Genomic DNA, 21703 nt, shown 5'->3' with positions numbered 1-21703 from the left:
TTGTATCTATAGAGAGCGTACATGCCAACACACACAAACGAGCAAGCACTGGGGATAATGCTAACAGTCGGTGACGCGGGGGCTGCTGGTCCTTGGCCCCCCTTTGAGTGGCAGGGATGCAGGAACCCTTAAACCCGCCCACCTCAGGCCGGCGGTCGTTCCCCGGGAATTAAAGGGGCAGGTCTCCGTGCAGGGGGCATACTTACGACGCAAAGGGGACTTTCAATATGGGGTCTGAGTTGTCGACCACGAGGCTGCCGGCCTTGAAGTGAGGACTGAACTGCGTCAGATGATTCCGGAGAATCCCAACCGCGACCTGAGCGTGGGGGTCGAGACTCACGCTGAAAGCACGGGAGGAAAGTGCGTTAGTCTCTAGGAGTAAGTTACCTAAAATGGGTGCCGACTATGTCGAACAGAAGCAAGGTCCGCGGTGCGAACGCTGCCCTACCGGAATACGATGACGCTTCCCGGAGACAGGTTCTCGAATTCTATCTCCTGGATGTACTCGTTGGGCCCCTTGGTGGTGATCCCGGCTTGTTTCACAATCTTACTCTCGTGAAGCTTGGGACAGAGGGAGACAGGGCGGCTCCGTGAGTCATTCCCCCGCCCCCAGACGCTAAGCCCGGGCGCAGGGTGAGCGCGCCACGTACCTGGATATGTTCTCTGGTTTCCACGGTGACGCTGGGCATCCCGTTGATGCACTTCTCATCCTTCTTATACGGTTTTGTGTTCCTCTCAATAGTTCTAGCTTCAAGAACGACTTCTTCAATTTTACCTAGGAGCATGTAAGCATGTTACCAGAAGTTCACAAGAAACCATCTGAAATGAGGAATTGCAAAAGGGGCTTTAAAAACCACTTAATTGAAAGGTGAAGATGAAAACTCAGTTAATTAAACACACACACACACACACACACACACACACACACAAATGCCCTGGCCGATGTGGCCCAGCTGGTTCAAGTGTCATCCCATGCACCAAAGGTCATAGGTTTAATTCCCGGTCAGAGCACGTGCCTGGGTTGTGGGTTTGATCTCAGTTGGGGTGTATAGGAGGCAACCAATTGATGTTTTCTCTCTCTCTCCCTCTCTTCCCCTCTCTCTCTCTCCCTCTCTCTCTCTCTCCAGAATCAATGAAAAACATATCCTTGGGTGAGGATGAAAAAACAAAACAAAATTATTACCAAGATTTCGAATTCTTTTTCTCCTCTGGGTTGTAATGCATGCGCTATACAACGGCAATGTAACGTCACATAGCGTGGTTTAACATAGCAACGTACTACGATCCCAGTAACGTGTTCAGGGGGCATTACCAGGGATGCACATCTGGGGCACCTCCTTGCTGTAGAAGGAGGTCTTGGGGTTCCGGAACGCAGTCCTGCACACAGCCACCACGGACTGATGGCTGCTGGGGGAGTGTCTGGTCACCGCCACGATGTCCTCGTCCACCTGGTCCACGTACACCTGCGGCGCAGGAGGGGCGAGAGGTCAGCGCGCTGGCTGGGGAGACGCGCGCGGACACGGAGCCTCAGGAGAGAGACGTGGACACCCCGCGTCTTGCCTGGAGGAAGCCGCCGGCCCCGAGCTCCTGGTGGAGGGTGTTGATGGCGCGCCTGGCCGCGAGGATCCCGCTCTGGAAGTTCACTTCGCCCGTGTCTGACGGTGAGGCCCCGGGGTTCCACTTAGTGTAAAACCGCTCTTCGGCCACCACTGAAATCTGGACAGAGTGCAGGCAGAACGTGGGTACACTTTTGCCACAAGGAGAACTTTGGGGGCAAATGCTCACAGCTGCTGGCCATGTGGATTTTATTTTATTTATTTATTTATTTTTAAACTAGAGGCCCGGTGCACGAATTTGTGCACTGTCGGGGCCGGCCGTGGGAGGTTGGCTGTGGGAGCACAGTGACCACCAGGAGGCAGCTCCTGCATTGAGCGTCTGCCCCCTGGTGGTCTGTGCGCATCATAGCGACCGGTCGTTCGGTCGGTTGGTCGCTTAGGCTTTTATATATATGATACGTCTTTATTGATGTCAGAGAGAGGAAAGGAGAGGGAGAGAAGGATAGCAACATTAGCGATGAGAGTCATTGATCGGCTGTCTCCTGCACGCCCCCTACTGGGGATCGAGCCCACCACCCAGGGCATGTGCCCTGACTGGGAATCGAACTGCGACCTCCTGGTTCATGGATCCACGCTCAACCCCTGAGCCACACTGGCCGGGCCACGTGGATTTGAAGACAGCACCTAAACACACCTGGTGAGGCACCAATTCGTCATAGCCCCGGGTGCTTCCGCTCGCACAGCATGCCATGGAGACGATCGTGGCGCTTGGGAGGGCGTCGTAGGCGGATCTGTGCTAGAAAACAGACAGACAAAAAAAAACAAACCCTGAAGTTAATTTTCTTTCCAGGATAAAGAGCCATCGGACAGCATCATGGAGGAGAAGGATCATTGCAGGGATACGTTCTATAAGATGCACCACTCTGCTTTCGAACAAACCACAAGGCATTCTAAGCCCGCCGTCCCGCCGTCACGGATGAAGCTAACACTCCTTTGGAGCCTGTGGGCATTTCTGCCATTAAATGTCAGAGGACTCAACATCGAAACACGTAGCAAGACAAGTCCGCACGAGCCTCAGGCTGGGCGCTCACCACGATGGGGCACTCGTTGTCGTGGGTGATGTCCATGAACAGGGCGTGGGCGATGGCCGGCATCAGGGGCCGCAGGCAGGGCTGGACGAAGGAGCCCACGGGCTCGCCGCCGTAGCGGTAGACCAGCCTGCCCTCCTCGTGGCTGTTGTGCGCGCTCATGGCCTCTGCAAAGCGAGATGGGCTGTTTTAATCTTCGTTGTTAGTGTCCGGGGCGAGATTTCCCATCATGCCTGACCTTCAAAGGAAGGCCGCATAAATATCACCAACAGCAAAGCTGCTTTAGCCCTCGCTGGTGTGGCCCGCAGACGGAAGGGTCCCAGGTTCGATTCCCAGTCAGGGCACGTGCCCGGGTTGCGGGCTTGATCCCCAGAACGGGGTGTGCAGGAGGCAGCCGATCCATGACTTTCTCTCATCACTGATGTTTCTATCTCTCTCTCCCTCTCCCTCCCTCTCTCTGAAATCAATAAAAGTATATATATTTTTTTAAAAACTGCTTTAAACATTCAAACAAATGTCCACTAGCTTAAGTGACCAAAAATGTGCTACTCGATCACTTAACTGGGAAAACGGCTCATGTAGATAAAAGGGAACGTGTGTTGTTTATTAGGATGCTGGTTAGATAAAAATCTAAGGATTCTATCGCATATCTAGGTAGTCCAGAGGAAGAACAGATTCGTATATTTTCAACAACAACAAAATGCTTTTGTTCAGTAGTCATCAATGCATCGCCCTGGTCTTTCCATTTAAAATATTTTACCACCCGGCCAGTGTGGCTCAGTGGTTGACTATCGACCCAAGAACCAGGAGGTCACGGTTCGATTCCCAATCAGGGCATGTGCCAGGGTTGTGGGCTTGATCCCCAGGAGGGGGTGTGCAGAAGGCAGTCGATTGATAAAATCAATAAATACAGCCCTAACCGGTTTGGCTCAGTGGATGGAGCGTCGGCCTGCGGACTCAAGGGTCCCAGGTTCGATTCCGGTGAAGGGCATGTTACCTTGGTTGTGGGCACATCCCCAGTAGGAGGTGTGCAGGAGGCAGCTGATGGATGTTTCTCTCTCATCGATGTTTCTAGCTCTCTATCTTCTCCCTTCCTCTCTGTAAAAAAATCAATAAAAGATATTTTTAAAAAATCAATAAATACATAATAAAAAATAAAATATTTTTTCCCACAGTGGAAATTTTTACTGAAAAACAAAACAAAACCAGACTGTGCTACACTGGGAAATTTGTGTAGATATGTAAGAGGATATGCGCTAGCTCAAAGTTACTCAGCCGTAATGAGCGCTGTGCAATGCCTTGCTGCCCCCGCCAGCACGCCCACCTCGGATCAGGGAGCTGATGCCCAGCCTGGTGACGAAGATGTTGTCCAGCTCCTCGCTCCCGGTGAACAGCTCGGCCACCACATACAGGTTGGGCTGCAGTCTCCGCGCGGCGTCCAGCATGTACTGCAGAAAGCAGGGTCAGAAACGTCACCGGGAGAGAGAACACGGCGGGCGGAGGGCGGAGGGGCGAGCCTGGGCACGGACCCGACAGGAGAAGGCCATGCTGCAAGACAACCTGGGAATCCAGGAGGCATTTCCAAATACACTTAATGTGTGTGTGAAAAAATAAAATAAAACAGACCAGTATATCCAATAAGCAGAGGATATATAAAGAGAATGAGCCCTGACTGGTTTGGCTCAGTGGATAGAGCGTCGGCCTGCGGACTGAAGGGTCCCGGGTTCGATTCCGGTCAAGGGCATGTACCTGGGTTGCGGGCACATCCCCAGTAGGGCATGTGCAGGAGGCAGCTGATGGATGTTTCTCTCTCATCGATGTTTCTAACTCTCTATCCCTCTCCCTTCCTCTCTGTAAAAAATCAATAAAAGATATTAAAAAAATATTGGATGAAACTGCCCGGCCGGCGTGGCTCAGTGGTTGAGCATCAATCTATGAACCAGGAGGTCAGGGTTCGATTCCCGGTCAGGGCACAGGCCCGGGTGATGGGCTCCATCCCCAGTGTGGGGTGTGAAGGAGGCAGCCGATCCATGATTCTCTCATCATTGATGTTTCTCTCCCTCTCCCTTCCTCTCTGAAATCATTAAAAAAATATATATTTTTTTTTTTAAAAAGAGAAGGAAACAGTTGAAAGGAAGGTTAGATTTTGTAAAGATAATAGGGACACGAAAGGGGAAAAAGACAAACCTTAGTGTCGTGCTGAAAAGGTAAACCATTGCCCTGCAGTTCTGCTAGGCTTTCCGCTGCGTGTGTGTGTGTGTGTGTGTGTGTTTGTGCCTCTACTTTCCGGGTGCTGGATAAGTCATCACTGAGGGAGCCCCTGCTGTGAGGCACGCAGGTGTGGCACAGGTTAGATCCACTGACTCACTGCAGACAGCGGTTCCTGCAGATGTGATAAACTCCTCCTCCACAACCAGTTAGGCTCCAAAATTCTTAACACAGCCTTTGCACAATTAAGTACTTGAAATTCTATCAGCTAACAAGTAGGATCCTAGAGACTTTCTATTTTCCTAAATTAGAATAAAAATATTAACTCAAACATTGTATCGCTCAGTATTCCATAATAACCACATCAAAAGATTCGGTTACAATTATGCAAATTGGGCCCTAGCCAGTTTGGCTCAGTGGCTAGAGCGTCGGCTTGCTGAGCAAAGGGACCCGGGTTCGAATCTGGTCAAGGGCACAATTGGATGCCGGCTCCACTCCAGCCCAGGTCTTGGTCGAGGCATGTGCAGGAGGCAACCAACTGATGTGTCTCTCTCACACATCGATGTTTCTCTCTGTCTCTCCCTCTCTCTCCCACTCTCCCTAAAAATCAATGAAAAAATACCCTCGGGTGAGGATGAACCAAAAAAAAAAAAGAAAAAGAAAAAAGAATTATGCACGTTGTGCAGAGGTTTCACATACAACCAGCAGATCCAGGCCGGTGTCGGGCAGCACCGGGAGCGCACGGCACGCTATCCAGGGAGCCGGGAGAGGATGCGGGGCCCCCTGCCGATGGAGGCAGCTGCCCCCGTACCTCGGCCACGTGGAGCGGCGTGGAGTGGCAGTTGTCCAGCCGCACCCCGTGGAAGTGCGTGGCGGTTATCTCCGTGTACTTCCGCATGTGGGCCCAGAGGTACGGGCAGTCCTCCGGCGTCCGCCCGTAGCGCAGCTTCACGCTGTCTCCCCAGCAGATCAGCTCCCTGCGCAGATATACGTTGGACCCTGGAGGGAGAGAGCTGGCCGTCAGCGACCCGAGACGTCCAGAGGGGACGGCGCCTCCAGGGAGACGCCGTGGCTTTTACGCCCCGAGGGCTATTTCGACCACAAGCCGTGTGCCTGCTGGCGAGGACGGTGCCGCACGCGGCCCGGGAGGAAGTTCTACAGAATCAGCAGGAACTGACATCTCAGCGACTTTGCAGGCATGCTAGCCCGTCGACTCTTCTAAACACGTGGGCTTGGCGTCAAAAAGTCAAGCTGCTTCTCCAAGGCAAACAGCCACGGCAGTGTCGTTGGCCCTTTAAAGCTGCAGCCCCACCACACACGTCGAAAGCCCCGTCCCCGCCGGGCACCCCTGTTTGGCAACAGGCAACGGTAAGCCCGTGACACAGAGGATGCTTTATTCTTCATGGGCAGTGGCCAGGAAGGAGCTGGCAGAGACGCTTAAGCCCCAAGTCACAGCCTTTTTGCGTTTAAGTGCGATCTTTAAGTTACTTTGCCATTAAAACAGACGTCTAGCTCTGAAATGTGAAAAAATAAATATATTGATGGGTTCCCTGTCAGTTCCTCCCGGCAACAAAAAATAGCCGTCAGGCAATTCTCAGCGGGAAGGGGGTCTGAAGGGTGTGAGAAGAGATTGGGCAAAGGTCTTACACCTGTGGATAAAGACAGTGGCGGGGGGGGGGGGGGTGAGGGCATGGGTGGGGTGGGGAATCAGGTGGAGGGGAAGTATGGGGGGGGAAAAAAGAGGAACACCTGTAATAATCTGAACAATAAAGATTTATTTTAAAATAAATAGCTGTCAGGGCTAAGTGAGAGGGGCCCAGGGATGGTTAGTTTCTGGGGTAAATCTGCTCCTCAAATACTTCACTCCTCTGGCTAATGAGTGAACAGATCTCCTAGGTCAGTGGTCGGCAAACTCATTAGTCAACAGAGCCAAATATCAACAGGACAACGATTGAAATTTCTTTGGAGAGCCACATTTTTTAAACTTAAACTTCTTCTAACGCCACTTCTTCAACATAGACTCGCCCAGGCCGTGGTATTTTGTGGAAGAGCCACACTCAAAGGGCCAAAGAGCCGCGTGTGGCTCGCGAGCCGCAGTTTGCCGACCACGGCCCTATGGCAACACACTGTGATCGCTGTGGTCCCAAATGCCTTTTAAAAATGCTATAGCGCACGTTTTTTTTGCAAAAATACAGTCTTATGCACAATCCCAGGGAACAGCAGATCTACAGAAGCCGTCTGGTGGAGGAGAGGAGGGGAGGGGAAGGAGGGGATAGCCATCCTTCTTATCCTCCTCTTCTCTCCAACCCTCTGCCCTCTGGTCCCTCGGCGATGAAACAGTCTATAAACCACCAGCCCAGTGAGGAAAACGCTGGGTGAACCCGTCCCTGCTTCGCGTCTGCCGCGAGCGTCCTCTCCCTGGCCACAGAGCACGGGTAGCAAAGGCGCCGCACGCACCTGGCTCGGCGAAGTTCCGGAGGGGGTCGTCCCCCATGACCCAGCCGTTGTGCGCCATCAGGAAGCACGCCTTCTGGGGGAGGTGGACCACGGCTTCCTCCGCGGAGAGGCTCGAGTCTTCAAAGGGGAACGTGAAGTACCTGGGCGACAGGACGGACTGTGAAACCCACGCGGAGTCGCTCTTAGGAGAGGTGTGCGCTGGCCCCCTGAGCACTGACGCTCCCCCCGCGTGGGCAGAGCGAGGAAGACGCGTTGGACACATTGGTGGGAAGTAAACCTCAGTGCAGGGCCAACGCCTGCAGCAGAGTTTGGGAGTCAATTTGGTGGAATTTGAGGAGCGGAGAGGTGGCATTAAAGCGTATCTGGTCAGCACTGTGAATCGTAACTTACAAGGCCTCCTAGTGTATAATAATAAAAGTGTAATATGCTAATTAGACCGACATCCTTCCGGACAACCTTCCGGACGAAGCCGGGGCTGCGAGGGAAGCCCGGGTCCCGGGTGCCGGAGAGAAGCTGGTGCCGGCAGCCGGGGCAAGGAAGGCCTACTCTTGCACGAATTTCATGCACCGGGCCTCTAGTTGACTAATGAAATCACTGAGGCACCGATGTGACCTTTGCTCCACGTTAGCTGCCTAGCCGATGCTGCACATTAGTAAAAGGAGCTAAGTGCTCGCTCCATTTGAGTGACACGGAAATGATCAGAAAGTGTGCAGTCCCCCAGGGACATTAATGTAAGTAATCATGCAGCGACTTCACTGATGATGGTGTCTCTAACCAAAGGTCTGCCTCACAGAATGAACTAACAGCAAGCCTCGTCACCCAATCAGCCTTCCTACTGCCATTGAAGAAATGCACTGCAAGTCACATATAACAGGGAACGTTTAGGCTCACTTGAAAAGCTAAGCACCACTTTTAATTTTTTAAAAATATGTTTTAATTGACTTCAGAGAGGAAGGGAGAGGGAGAGAGAGAGATAGAAACCTCTATGATGAGAGAGACTCATGGATTGGCTGCCTCCTGCACACCCCCCACTGGGGATCGAGCCCACAATCTGGGCATGTGCCCTTGACCGGAATCGAACCCGGGACCCTTCAGTCCGCAGGCCGATGCTCTATCCACTGAGCCGAACCGGCCAGGGCCCACTTTTAACGTTTAAGGAGAAGAAAACAAAAAATAGAATACCTGGTGACTAAAGGATCTTTCCTAGTGATGGGTCCGAGTTTGGGGCCATGGCCAGCCAGCCGTTCATAAAACACATTTCCCAAAATGCAATTAACTGCCTGGAAGACATTAAATGATGTTAACGTCGCGGCAACAACAGCCGGTATTACGATGCAGAGACCAGCGGCAGTGCAACCACAGGTCCGACCTGCTCCTGATGAGAGTTGACGAGCTGGCGTTTCTCTGCATTTAATTCCTCGATTCTCTTCCGGAACCAGTCACAGCACTCGTCCATCGCGGCCGGCCCGTTGCTAGAGCAGAGAGAGCGACACAACCTATTCGTTCACACTGCTACACAGTCTACGTTTAAAATGTCCCAGGGGGTTGGTGACAGAGGTGACGGGATGAAGAAGTGCAAGCTGGTAGTTACAGACTCGTCACGGGGATGCAGAGTACAGCATGGGGAATACCGTCAATAGTATGGCAGGACCACGTGTGGGCCCAGGCGGGTGCTAGAGTTTTCAGGGTGACCACGCAGTGAGCTGTATCAATATCGAATCGTGGGGTTGCACACCTGAAGTTAATGTAAGGTTGTATGTGAACTGTAATTGGAAAATACAATATTATTTAAAGTAAAAAATACTTTTTTAATGAAATGAAAAGGCAATTTCTACCAAGGGTCATAGATTCTTTTTTTTCTTTTTTTTAAATATTTCTTACTGATTTTTTACAGAGAGAAAGGGAGAGGGAAAGAGAGTTAGAAACATTGATCAGCTGCCTCCTCAACCAAGGTACATGCCCTTGACTGGAATCAAACCTGGGACCCTTCAGTCCACAGGGTGACACTCTATCCACTGAGCCACACCGGTTAGGGTGGTCATAGACTCTTTTTTTTTTTATATATATATATATTTTTTTTATTGATTTTTTTACAGAGAGGAAGGGAGAGGGATAGAGAGTTAGAAACATCGATGAGAGAGAGACATCGACCAGCTGCCTCCTGCGCACCCCCAACCGGGGGATGTGCCCGCAACCAAGGTACATGCCCTTGACCGGAATCGAACCTGGGACCCTTCAGTCCACAGACCGACGCTCTATCCACTGAGCCACACCGGTTAGGGTGGTCATAGACTCTTTACACACATTCGTCAGGGTCTTCATTATGGCCGAAGAAGTTTTCCCGTTGTACCAATGTCTACATCCCCCCATGGGAGCCGGGACCAGCACATGGAAACGGGAATGTCCTGAATTACTTTATTCCATTTCTCTTCAAACTCAGACTAAATATGGAAACAATATGTATGGAAACAATACTAGCGCTAAAGGTTGGGAAGTGATCATATTCTTATTTTTTAATATTCACCCGAGGATATTTTTCCATTGAGCTTTAGAGAGGATGGAAGAGAGAGGGAAAGACAGACAGAAATATTGATGTGAGAGAAACACATCCATTGTTTGCCTCCTTCACGCACCCTGACCAGGGCCCAGGCCGGGGAGGAGCCTGCCACCGAGGTACTTGCCCTTGACCGGCGTGGAACCCGGGACCCTTCGGTCTGCAGGCTGACGCTCTGTCCACTGGGCCACGCCGGCCAGGGCTGGGGCTTATTCCCTATTGCACAGAACACACCACATACTTGTGGGGTATGAAGGTGGCCAGTGCGAGGTCCATGTCCACGGCACAGCCCAGCCGCCGGTACTCGGGGTCCTGGATGATCTCCAGGTGCCGCGGGGCACCAGGTGGGGTCGCTGCTTCCCTGTTTCCTGAGAAAGGAGAGGTGACGTCATCCTAAATGCAAATGCCCACGAGGAGATGAACTCGTACTGACGCCCAATTTTTAGTGTGTGAGGCTTTTCATAGACGATAAAACAAACGTTTGTTTCACAAACATCCTTCCTGGTCCCCTTCCAACCTCCGGCACGCCACCCAACACACCTGCACACACATGCACACACATGCACACACGGAGGGAAAGAGACACAGAAATAGAGAGACAGAGAGAGAGAAAAAGAGAGGCTGGGAGAAAAGAACATCATGGAAGAAGAACACAGGGATTCCTATCAGCCCAACCCCAGGCCCGCCTTCCTGCCTCCGTCAGCATTCACTTATTCTACACATTTTTCCAGAGCAAACCCACCCACCGCAGGAGTTCTCCCCCGAAGACTGCTCCCTGTTCTACAGCCCGTCCCACTGACCACCTGCCTGTCTTTGCCCCCAGGCTTGTTTTTATACTTTTCTCTTTCCCCCCAACAAGCACATTCCTTACAGAATGAGAAAAATGTGCAAAGTAAACACGTGTTCTGGGGGGTGACTTCTCATTCCTTTTCTGGAATGTGTTCCTGATTCATCCGGTGTTGGCGCGTGATTGCTTCCCCGGGCTTGATTTTACACCAACTAACTAATATCTGGCTTATTCTAAAGAGACATAGAAATGGCTTGTAGCCCGGCCGGTGTGGCTCAGGGGCTGAGCGTCGACCTATGAACCAGGAGGTCAGGGTTCGATTCCTGGTCGGGGCACATGCCTGGGTTGCAGGCTGGATCCCCAGGGTGGGGTGTGCAGGAGGCAGCCGATCAATAATTCGCTCTCATCCTTGATGTTTCTCTCTCTCTCTCCCTCTCCCTTCCTCTCTGAAATCAATAAAAACATTTTTTAAAAAAAAAGAAATGGTTTATAAAAGCACAAACAAAATAAGATAAAATATAGGTTCTCAAAATCTAGTCACTGTGCTCGGAGCATTGCACTAAGGAACCAGGAGACAGACACAGTCCCCGAAGGCAAGAATGAGGTGACAGATGATGTGACCCGCCTTCGATCGATCGTCTCCGCTGACTATCAGAGCTTCCAAAAGCAGACTTTCACAGTTGATCAAAACCACACAAATCCACATACTCACACATCTAAGGAAGGGCTAACGCAGGGAAAGGAAGAGCAATCATACATTTCACCCTCTGGTGTGTGTTCGGTACCTTGTGTCAGGAGTCCTCGGAATTGCTCGACGGCCTTGTGGACGTCCACCTGGAAAAACTCCCAGAGCTGGATCTTGGGGAAAACATCCTCCCAGATGATCTTCCGGAGGCACTGCAAAACGGCAGACAGGGACAGCACAGGTGCATATGTGTAAGGCGTTTTAACCACATGTCAGCCAGGCGTGTCACTTGTGGGGACCGTGCGCTGGGCTGCTGAGCCCTGTACATACTGACATGCATGTGGTGGTCGTTCTCGATCAGCGCGGGCACCCCTCGGTCTCGGTATCTGCCGGCGGCCACGTCGCAGGAGAGGTGCCACAGGGCGCGGTCTAAGACCCAGGCGGGTTTCAGGTGCGGGGAATTCGCCAGGTTGTACGCGCTTTCCGGGTGCTCCTGGATCCACTTGCTGTTCGCAGCTTCGGGAAGGAGGAAACGCAAGGGAAGAGCTTGTCATGGGCTGGAGTTAGAAGCCGCGCTATGTTTACAGGTGAAATACGACGTCACCGCCGACCACTCGCTGTCTGACCTGAGGCATCAGTGCTTGATGCTGAGCCTGTGCTGTGAACATACGTGTGTCTGGGATCTATATCCCATCCCCCCCTTCGCCGTCCATGGTGCTTTTCTGTTGTAGGATTTTCAATGACAGCAGGTAGGACGCCACCCTGATCTACTCACACCGCTGTAATAACACGCTTGCTGGCGTGGTGGGAGGCAACAAGGGGCGTGTCCTTTGAGGGTCATGACCTCTCTGATGGTCCTTGAGTCGACCACAAAGCCCGAAGGACATCTTTTTCCGTCAGGCAGCCTGGGCTCCGGCCCGACATCAAGTCCCCTGGCCTCTGTGAGGGCAGAGTCCCCTGTGTCTGCAGCTGGGGTCCGGGCTGCCCCGTGTCTGGCTGTGAGGTCCAGGGCGGGAGAATAGCCCCTTTCCCATGTATTTCCACCCCCCCTCCCCGGCTCCTGAGTGACAGGGCCCTTCTCCATCCCATCTAAGCTCTGGGCTCTCTCTCTTACCTTAACTTTAGGAGTCTCCTACAGACTCATTTCTCCCTGGGTGTTTTCGGGGGAAATGGGGTTGGGGGGGAGGTGAGGTTCCTTCCTCTGCATCTTCAAATACGTTTGTATCCCCCCAAAGCTGAGACTACAGATAAGCACACATCCTGTCTAAGTAGCTCTTTCTCGAACTTCTGCACAGTCTCTTCGTATCGGGAGCAAATGTCCTGAAAGTCCATCCCGTATCTGCTGCCTCCACCGTCTCCCCACACTCTGCAACCCGCTGCTCCAGGCCCTCGGCCGAGGGTACACCACCCTCCGAACCACCAACCAAACTTCCTGTTACCCTCTCGTCTTCATCCCTTCCAGCCGCTGCGTCTGCCGTTCCCGATCAGTCCCTGCTTGATTTACAAATTACCCTTCCTTGGTTTCCGCCCAAATGCTTACACACTGATTATATATTCAACCAATCCTTTAGTTTTCTTTTTTTAAAAAAGTGGTATTACATAAGGTGGTTTTTAAATGGCAGGATACCTAAGCGTCACTTGTGTTTCCAAGGTTGTACGAAACGGCCAGGAGTGAAATAATTAGAACATATTTTCGTCAAAACGAACAGCAGTTAACGAAGCTCATACCGGTGTGATTGTAGACAACGTCGGTGATACAAAGCATGTCCCACTCCTTTTTCAGTTTTTGCACTAGCTGTCCGACATCATCCCAGGTGTACTTTTTGTTAGGTCTTGAGAAGTCAGGGTTTAGTTCCAGCTGATTAGCAAGGGAGTAGCATGACCGCGACTCTCCGAGGGTCTGCAACGGCGTGAGATGAATCATGTTGTAACCTGCAACGCGAGAAAATAAACCAAGATCACCGAAAAGGAAAACAACACCTAAAACTGAGCAAAACACACCTTCCTGAAGTAATTCCAAACCGGAAGGCGGCCGTGGTACCGGAAAGGAGGCAAACGCTTGGGTTCAAATCCAAGCTCCACCACAGGCCGCTTCAGGCAAGGCCACTTAAGTCTTCCAGGACATCCGTGTCTTCACACCCAAGACAGAGATAAGGAGACGATGTATGTGAAAAAAAATCACCGCCGAAACCGGTTTGGCTCAGTGGATAGAGCGTTGGCCTTCGGACTGAAAGGTCCCAGGTTCGATTCCGGTCAAGGGCATGTACCTTGGTTGCAGGCACATCCCCAGTGGGGGGTGTGCAGGAGGCAGCTGATTGATGTTTCTCTCTCATCGATGTTTCTAACTCTCTATCCCTCTCTCTCCCTCTCTGTAAAAAATCAATAAAATATGTTAAAAAAAAAAAAGAAAAAAAATCACCCACGGTGTCTAGTTACTATTAAGGGGCTTGATTTATATTTGTTGAATGGATAGATTTACATGTAGAAAACACATCCTGGGCAAGTTTATCAGCATATCTTTCTCCTACTTTTAATGCTCCACGGTACTTGTATTTTGTGTTAGTTACTATGACAGTGAACTTCTCATTTATTTCTTCACAGCATATTCAGCTTGGAAGTAGAACATTAATATGACCTCTTATTGAAGAGTAAGACACAACGTAAGTTTCATTTTACTCTCGCATGTATGACAGCCTTCCTTCCATACACGTCTTCCACACGGAAGGCAGTTAATGCAGGATCTGTCGAATTGAAGTTGTACGTAATGATAATACATTTCCCAACACATTTTAATAGCATACCGCTCATCTTTATATGTCCAAGGAAAGTCTTAGAAACAATGATGATCTTACTACATCACAGACTTCCTCCATTTAAGTTGAACCATATGATTTGTCAGTTTTATGCATTAAAAAACGGTCAAGCATCAACAATCACCTTAGTCCCACGTCTCTGTATTACTAAATATTCTAAGAAACACAATGAAAAGGAGCAGCAGAGCCGTGAGATCTGTGTCACAGACAGTGATTACGCTTACTGTTAAACAGCAGGAAGGAAAGAGCGCCGACCGTACCTGCTTCTTTCGCCACCCGCAGCCGGCTCTCCCACTCATCCAAGGGCCCCAGACACTTCGCGAGGAAGGTCTGCAGAGTGACGCAGTCCAGGGGCAACACGCGGTCATCGGCGCCGACGCGTAAAATGGGGTCCACAACGATGTAACCGCCCCCGCTCTTCTCATTCCTGAGGAAAGAAGACACGTGAGAACGCTCAGCCAGCGGGAGGGGATCTTCATCTCACGGTCCGGCCCTCTAGTGGGAAGTGCCGTGGCCCAGCTAACAGTCTATCTCTAAGCACACAAAATCACTTAAAAAGTTGTAATAAAACTCAACGAAAAGCCACGTTTTATCCTTTTCCAATCTTTACATAATATAATATGTCCAATAGTGTTGCTTTAAGAAAAAAATAAGTGTCTTAAAACCTATCGGTAATAATAACAAGGGCACTGGAGTAAGTAGCATCCTATCATCGGGTTGCACAGAAAGTCTAGAGTATTTAAGCTGTTGTTTTAAAAAATAATAATAACGCATGGCCGGTGTGCTCAGTTGGTTGAGCATCATCCCATGCACCGAGAGGTTGCTGGTTCGATTCCCGGTCAGGGCACAGGCCCGGGTTGTGGGCTCGATCCCCAGTAGTGGGGCGTGCAGGAGGCAGGTGATCCATGTTTCTCTCGCATTGATGTTTCTCTCTCTCTCTCCCTCTCCCTTCCCCTCTCTCTCAAATCAATCAAAACACAGGTTAAAATAAAATAATAATAACACTTTGAACCTGCAATGAGCCTTCCCATCACTTTCTAGAAGAGCCATTTTCTGTTTGCATCTCAGGACATCCCTGTCGAAGCCGCCACGCCACGGTGAATCAGGCAACTTCTTACCCCTTTAAAGAGAGCGTGCGTGCCATTCCCTTTCCCCGGGGCCCGGCTCACCCTTGCAGGAAGTAGTAGTGGAAGGAGCCCGCCTGCTGGAGGTGAAGGGCGCAGTGCTTGTCCGAGTCATCCTCCCTGCCTGACGGATGCTGCCAGTCCAGGGGGCGGAACTGGTCCCGGTGAAAGGCTTGTCCGGGAAGCGGGTAATTGGTGTGCACGGTGACGGCCTTTCCCTGGAGCGTTGGGCCTAACCGGAACTGCAGCTCAAACCCTAAACGAAAAGCACATTAACGCAGGACTAGAAGGGCCCCATCGACGCAAGAGAGCTTTTTAGGGAAAGGGTCACAAAAACCGTGCTTTCTCGGCTATGCTCCACAGAACGCCACGTACGGGATGCTGCCCGGAGTGACACCGCCTCCCGACACAGCTGGATGTCACGTTTTAGCATCATTGCCCGTTGTAGAACCGTCCGCTCCGCACTGCCCCTGCCCTCGCCCTGGACAGGGGTCCCTATGCGCACGGCTACATTGGGGTATGCGAGTTCTTATGTGACCCCATCTCACACCATCCCCCCAACCCCTTCCAACCCCCTGGCCCGAAGCCCGGAACTGACTGCCCGGCGGGGGGCATGCAACCCGGGACCTCGGCTGGTCTTCTTCACCCTGCAAAGGAGAAGTGCGTGTCTGGGGGTCAGAGGGTACGGCATATGTAAAACGGGGGGGGGGGGTGTCATGGCACAGCTATCTCACCATCCGGAGAAAGCCAGCCTTCCCGGAGAGGAGCCCCCCTCTGGAGAGGCAGAAGTGGGGCTCAAACAGGGGGTGTAGAGGCATCTGAGCCCCTGATACTGTTGATATCACACCAATCCAGGGAGGGAGGGGGACAGAGGGTTAGGAAGCGAGGAAGTGGCTGGGGTGGGGGCGCAGGGGTGGTAGTGGGGTGACGAGGAGCTCTGGTTTGCAGTGTCACCTCCTGGTGTCACCCTTCGAACACGGGCCCTCTCAAGCCACCCGCCCGACATGCCTGACCGGGGACAAGGCCGCATCAGCTCTCTGAGCCACGCGAGCGGTTCCAGCTCATCCCTGCTGCATCCCCGCTCCTCCGGGTCCCCAAGCCTTTCTACACGACGCTCCTGAGGACGCAGACTGAGAAGTAATTGTCTGAAGAACGGAAATATGGAGTCTCAATACTCGGTGACTGCGCGTCCTGCATAGCTACGTCTGTGCGGGAACGGCGCCCTCTGCACGCGTGCCCGGTGCGGCCATGGGCGGTCCGGGCAGGTTTACACAACCTGTCCCTGCGGCGTGCGCAAACAGTGCTCTGGTGATGACACAGGACTCGGGCACAAAGGTGAAGGCATTCGGACCCGCTGACGCGGCGTCTGGACCCGTGGTCTGTCTCCAGAAAAGCAAGCTCCAAACACGAATATTTATTTTTCCAGGTAACATACATGTCTGGTGAGTTCATAGATTATGTAAGTGATAAGACAGCAAGATCAGGGTGAGATACAAATAAACCCTATCTTAAAGAACTCACTTTATTTATGAGCGGATGGGAAAATCTGAGCTGTCCCTACAAGTTAACACGGATCCTGTCTGTCTCTGGAAGCAATGTGGTTAAGTAAATTTCATTCATTTTAAACTCCTTTTGACAAAGTACTTTAAGGACTCCCAGTTCCGTCCATCTGGATACTTGGTTGACTGGCCTCAGATTTGGAAAGATGCTCCCCAAAGACACCCACGTCCACATGGCAGACGCCCCTGGCGGCTCTGCGTCCTCTCCCGCGACAGTCCCTTCCAGTCCCGTCCACCAATCGGGTACAGGTGTCTGTGGAAAGTGCTGGTAAATCTGTGTATTTTCCCTGACACACACCAATTGTTTCTACCAGCCCATCAGAAGGTGGGCCATGGTTATAGCTTAAGCAGATGATTTGAAAAGCAACTGAAATTCTCTATTGGGAAGGTTGTAACAAGACTAGAACATTTTACCAGCTTTTTAAAGAGGAAAGATGCTCCTTTATATGGGTCAAACCTTTGGATAGAAGTGTCACTAACCTACACATTCAAAATGCTCCCACCACATGTCACGGGCCGGCACGCGACAGCCCACCTACACCTGTGACTGTGAAGTGTGACTGGGCCACAGCCACGCCGTTCATTCGTGGACGTGTCTGTGGCTGCTTTCCGGGCACAATGGCAGAGCTGAGTAGCTGCAACAGAAAGTGTGTGGCCTGCGCCCTGGCCGGTGTGGGCATTGCCCCAGCTACCAGAAGGCTGCTGGTTTGATTCCCGGTCAGGGCACAGGCCCGGGTTGCGGGCCCATCCCCAGTGGGGGGCGTGCAGGAGGCAGCTGGTCAGTGATTCTCCCTCATCATTGATGTTTCTCTCTCTTCCTCTCTGAAACCAATAAAAATATATTAAAAAAACACATAGATAGGTATGTATGGGGAGAGGAGGAGGAGGAGGAGGAGGAGGAGAGAGAGAGAAAAGAAAAAGAAAGATGAATCTATAGTTTCTTTCTATATTCCAATAGACAGATCAGCGCATCCCCACAAGGGTGCCCAGTCCGTGGCGCTGGAGCTGACCTCTCAGACAGCACAGGAAGCGTTCGAGCGCCCAGGGTGCGTCAGACCCATAAGCACTGGCTCGCTGGCTAAAATTAGCCGCGGTCACAGCCACACGGCGCACAGCGGCGGCCCTCCTGCAGGCGACCAGGAGAGGACGGTGACCCTGTTGTTGTCCACTACGTTTCCTCTGTCGGTCGCACTCCGTTTACACAGCAAACGCTGAAAACCGGCTGACCTCTGGAAGGGACGGGGACGTGCAGGCCTGGGGAACCCTGGTTTTGTTCATTGTTCTGTTCTGCCGCTCAGTGCGACAGGGAAGACGGGGGAAGGCCGGGATCTGGCTAGAAAGGGTAATCATTTGGTCTTGGGCTTGTAATCCTTTGTTGGGGAAACGTGAGAAGGAAAGAAAAAGGAAGGAAGGCTTGGGGACCCATTAAATAGGAAAGAACCAAAAACTGCCGGATTTTTCTTCTCCAAACCTAATTGGTTGCCAAGCCCTATGCCTTTTAAAATGTCTCCTACTCTGTCCCTTCTCTTTCCACTCTGATGTAGGAAGAGCCTTCCCCTTAACTGGGCATGATTTTAAATTAGCTTCCTAGATGATTTCCTCTGTCCCATGCCCCTTCTCTCCATTTTCCACATCACAGCTACCTTCTAAAATAATAGGATCACATCGTTACTGCACAAAAACATTGGATGGATCCCCATTTAGTTTTATTTATTTATTTTATTTCAGAGAGGAAATGAGAGGGAAAGATAGAAACATCAATGATGAGAGATCGGCTGCCTCCTGCACGCTCCCCTACTGGGGATCGAGCCCGAAACCCGGGCCTGTGCCCTGACCGGAATCGAACCTGGGACCCTTCACAGTCCACAGGCCGACGCTCTATCCGTGGAGCCACCCGGCCGGGCAGATACAGCCCCATTTAGATCATCTGGGTGAATGCACCGGTCTTCACTAGCACGAGAGTCAACCTCATCGCTCCTGGTTCATAAACCCTTCGCAGGTTCAATGGCTTGGCTGGGATTCCAACGTTGGCTGCTTGGCCTGGGGGGTGAGCAATGAAGCAGCCGAGACTCGCTGACCGCTGTCCACGGGGCCTGTCACCCTGTCCCTAGCCTCAGACCCTTCACTCCCGTCCGACACTCTGAGACTAACAAGCTTTCAGACACGGCGACAGGGCTCCGCACGTCATCACCCCGTGCCCCCGGGGTCACCGGGAATCAAAGACGCTGTGACTGCCCGGAGGGGGCGGGTTCCAGCGGGAAGCTGGGAGTGGGCACCACGGAGGAGGATAGGAAAGGGATTCATTTACGAGACGTGGGGGAACCACTAGAGGGGCCGTGTCAGGACAAGCATGAGGAGAGCCCCCCGGGGAGGGGGTTCCCGGGGAGCGAGGACACGGGCTTGGCCAGGGCCGGTGCAATCCGTGACAGGCCGCCTCGGGGGCCAGGCGGGGGCGTTTCAATGTGACGTCCTAGAGGCCCATGAATAAAGAGGGAAGAGCTGATGAGAAGAAGCCGATTCCAGCACCCTGTTCAGGCATGTGGAGGAGACAGACGGGCGAGCAGAGATAGAGGGAAGAAACTACGGTTGAAAGGGAGATCGCCGTTAAAGAGAAGAAATCGTCAGAGAGAAGCCTTGGAAACTAGGGAAATGGACACAACCCTAAAAATCAGCCAGAACCTGGGAGGTAAAGGGAGAGAACGGGGAGGCGACGGCTGTGGCCTGGGATCCCAGCCTGTCCAAGAGGAGCGGTCCGGAGGCCCCTCTGCCGCCCCCTCCGGGCCGGAGCCCAGGACCCAGGGCCGGAGGGACAGGCGTGGGGCTCCCAACGCCTTCTGTCTCCTCAGGAACGGGAAGTCCTCCAGGGTTGGTGTGGAGCCTCCAACCCAGCCTGGTGGAAGGGCAGGTCGATCCCTTCACATCGCCGCCGAAGAGACGGGTGTTCAGAATGAACGTGACCTCCCCGACGTCCCACAGGCGGTGAGCAGAACCAGGGACGTTCTAGCTCCCCCCTCTCGCCCCGAGACTCGCCAGCTCCCAGAGGCAAGCAGGCCCCCCCCAACCCCCTCCCCCCACCCTTCTTCGAAGGGAGCCCTGAGGGTGTAAGCCCTTTGAGGGCAGGAGGAGGGGAAACTCAGCAGGATCCCTTGCAGACACAGGCAGCTAATGGAAATGGGGACGGAAGAGGGCACAGCATCAGGCACCACCCAGCTGACAGAAATACTCAAGAGCAAGCATGTCAAACGCAGAGGCTCACCGGGGCCAAATTAACAAGGTTTACGTGGATGTGGCCGCAACAAACAGCAGCTTCCATTTCCATAGAAGCGAAGGTTTATTTCGATAGAGACATGCTGAATACAAAGGGCTGAAATAAATGCGTCATCGTTAACATAGAACAATAGAACTTTTTAATAGAAATTAATATTTTTTCTTGAACATTCACTTACCAGACACTGAATAACTGCACAAATTAACAAGTGTCACGCAAATAAACCTATTTTTCTTGTTCTCCGAAAGCGAAATATTTCCTGTTGCGCACACCCAACAAGTCAGTCCAAGACTAATGACTGGCCATCGGCTGCTAAAATATTGGCTGCGGGTATCAGTGGGGAGAAATGGTGCGCCTGCGCGTAAGGCGCGTAAGGGAAATGAATGCAACACTATTACATTAATCAGTCATTAGCGAACGTTGTAGTTCGTTATTAATAATTATGTGTAACAGGATGTTGTAAATATTAAGTTAGGAAGTTTTTATTAGAACGTTTCTTATATACCACTATATTGTCTGGGCCACAAAAGTATTCATTGTGGGCTGCATGCAGCCTGCAGGCCATGAGTTTGACAAGCTTGCTCAAGAGGGTAGGGGAAAAAAAAAATCAAAACCAGAAAAGTGCAGAGTCAGGAAAGCCCGAAATGGAGTGAGCGCTTGGTGATGCCAAAGGCAGAGGAAGAAGATTTGGCATGGAGGTAACGCATTTGATGGTTGAGATTTTTTCAACCATTTAACTGGAGATATTGAGGGGGAAGATTCCTCCAACATGTTTACCAGGAACAGAGTCCAGTCGGTACATGAATAAAAGGGGCTGCGTTTTATTTCCCATACATGAAACTTCTACTTCACAGATTACACGAACAGAAATGAATGCGAAATGTTTTTCAATGCTGGAAAATTGAGAAGTCTAAGACGCTAACGCATCTGCTGAATTAGTCTTACAGGAATACAACTGGATCTTTTAAAAAGCTCAGATGTATTTCACCATAATCTGATCACCTCTCGGAAGCCACTTTTTATTTGGCAAAGAATGATTTTCAGCTTTTACCTTCTCCATTGTTGATAAACATAAATAATAGCTCACTTCTTGCTGTGATCTGTTTTTGCTAATTCAAAATTCCAGTAAAGGAAAAGAGTAGCTGAGCAAAACTACAGCTACAGGTGAAGAAAAAAAAAATTACATAGGAATTAATTTACCGACGTCTGTGATAAGGGGAAGTTAGCATGCAAAGAAAAACGGGCTATTTTATCCCGGTTCCGACACGGCCCATACAAAATCTTTTCAACGACAATCGACTTTCACCGCTGACACTTGAGAACACAGCACGGTCTCTGCCCACATCAGGTTTTGAAGGGCCCTGGGAAGTTACATCCACCCTAACGTTTTAGAAAACGGACTACGGCAACGAACGGAAAAACTCGGAGACGCACGGCGAATCCGACAGCCGGCTACTGACCTTGCTCAACTCGGAAGAGGGTCTTTTCCAGCTTCTCCATTTCGTTCAGAAGCAAAATCCGAATCTGCTTACTGGGCCCCATTTTGGCTGCTGGGGGACTGGAGGTGTTTCTGCAGAATTAGAGGAACTCCGGAGTCCAAGGAG

At 51.5% G+C, this 21703-nt stretch overlaps 1 protein-coding gene across 1 annotated transcript in view; it reads right to left on the bottom strand.

Moving 5' to 3' along the window:
* The window catches only part of AGL (amylo-alpha-1, 6-glucosidase, 4-alpha-glucanotransferase), a 43469-nt gene extending 21766 nt beyond the window's left edge, over positions 1 to 21703 (bottom strand). The window contains exons 1-19 of the mRNA XM_054712152.1: positions 21560 to 21703; positions 15318 to 15528; positions 14409 to 14575; positions 13064 to 13267; positions 11670 to 11851; positions 11436 to 11547; positions 10105 to 10231; positions 8679 to 8781; positions 8492 to 8589; positions 7310 to 7449; positions 5664 to 5851; positions 3969 to 4092; positions 2648 to 2811; positions 2251 to 2352; positions 1561 to 1716; positions 1313 to 1463; positions 651 to 775; positions 449 to 561; positions 207 to 341 (exon numbers count right to left, since the gene is read on the bottom strand). Of these exons, the coding sequence (XP_054568127.1) occupies positions 207 to 341; positions 449 to 561; positions 651 to 775; positions 1313 to 1463; positions 1561 to 1716; positions 2251 to 2352; positions 2648 to 2811; positions 3969 to 4092; positions 5664 to 5851; positions 7310 to 7449; positions 8492 to 8589; positions 8679 to 8781; positions 10105 to 10231; positions 11436 to 11547; positions 11670 to 11851; positions 13064 to 13267; positions 14409 to 14575; positions 15318 to 15528; positions 21560 to 21641 (2684 nt within the window). The 5' untranslated portion in view covers positions 21642 to 21703. The remainder of the gene's footprint in view (positions 1 to 206; positions 342 to 448; positions 562 to 650; positions 776 to 1312; positions 1464 to 1560; positions 1717 to 2250; positions 2353 to 2647; positions 2812 to 3968; positions 4093 to 5663; positions 5852 to 7309; positions 7450 to 8491; positions 8590 to 8678; positions 8782 to 10104; positions 10232 to 11435; positions 11548 to 11669; positions 11852 to 13063; positions 13268 to 14408; positions 14576 to 15317; positions 15529 to 21559) is intronic.

This window comes from Eptesicus fuscus, chromosome 22 (genome assembly GCF_027574615.1).
Source record: "Eptesicus fuscus isolate TK198812 chromosome 22, DD_ASM_mEF_20220401, whole genome shotgun sequence".
NCBI classification, from domain to species: Eukaryota; Metazoa; Chordata; class Mammalia; order Chiroptera; family Vespertilionidae; genus Eptesicus; species Eptesicus fuscus.
This window is presented reverse-complemented; position numbering and strand designations above follow the sequence as displayed.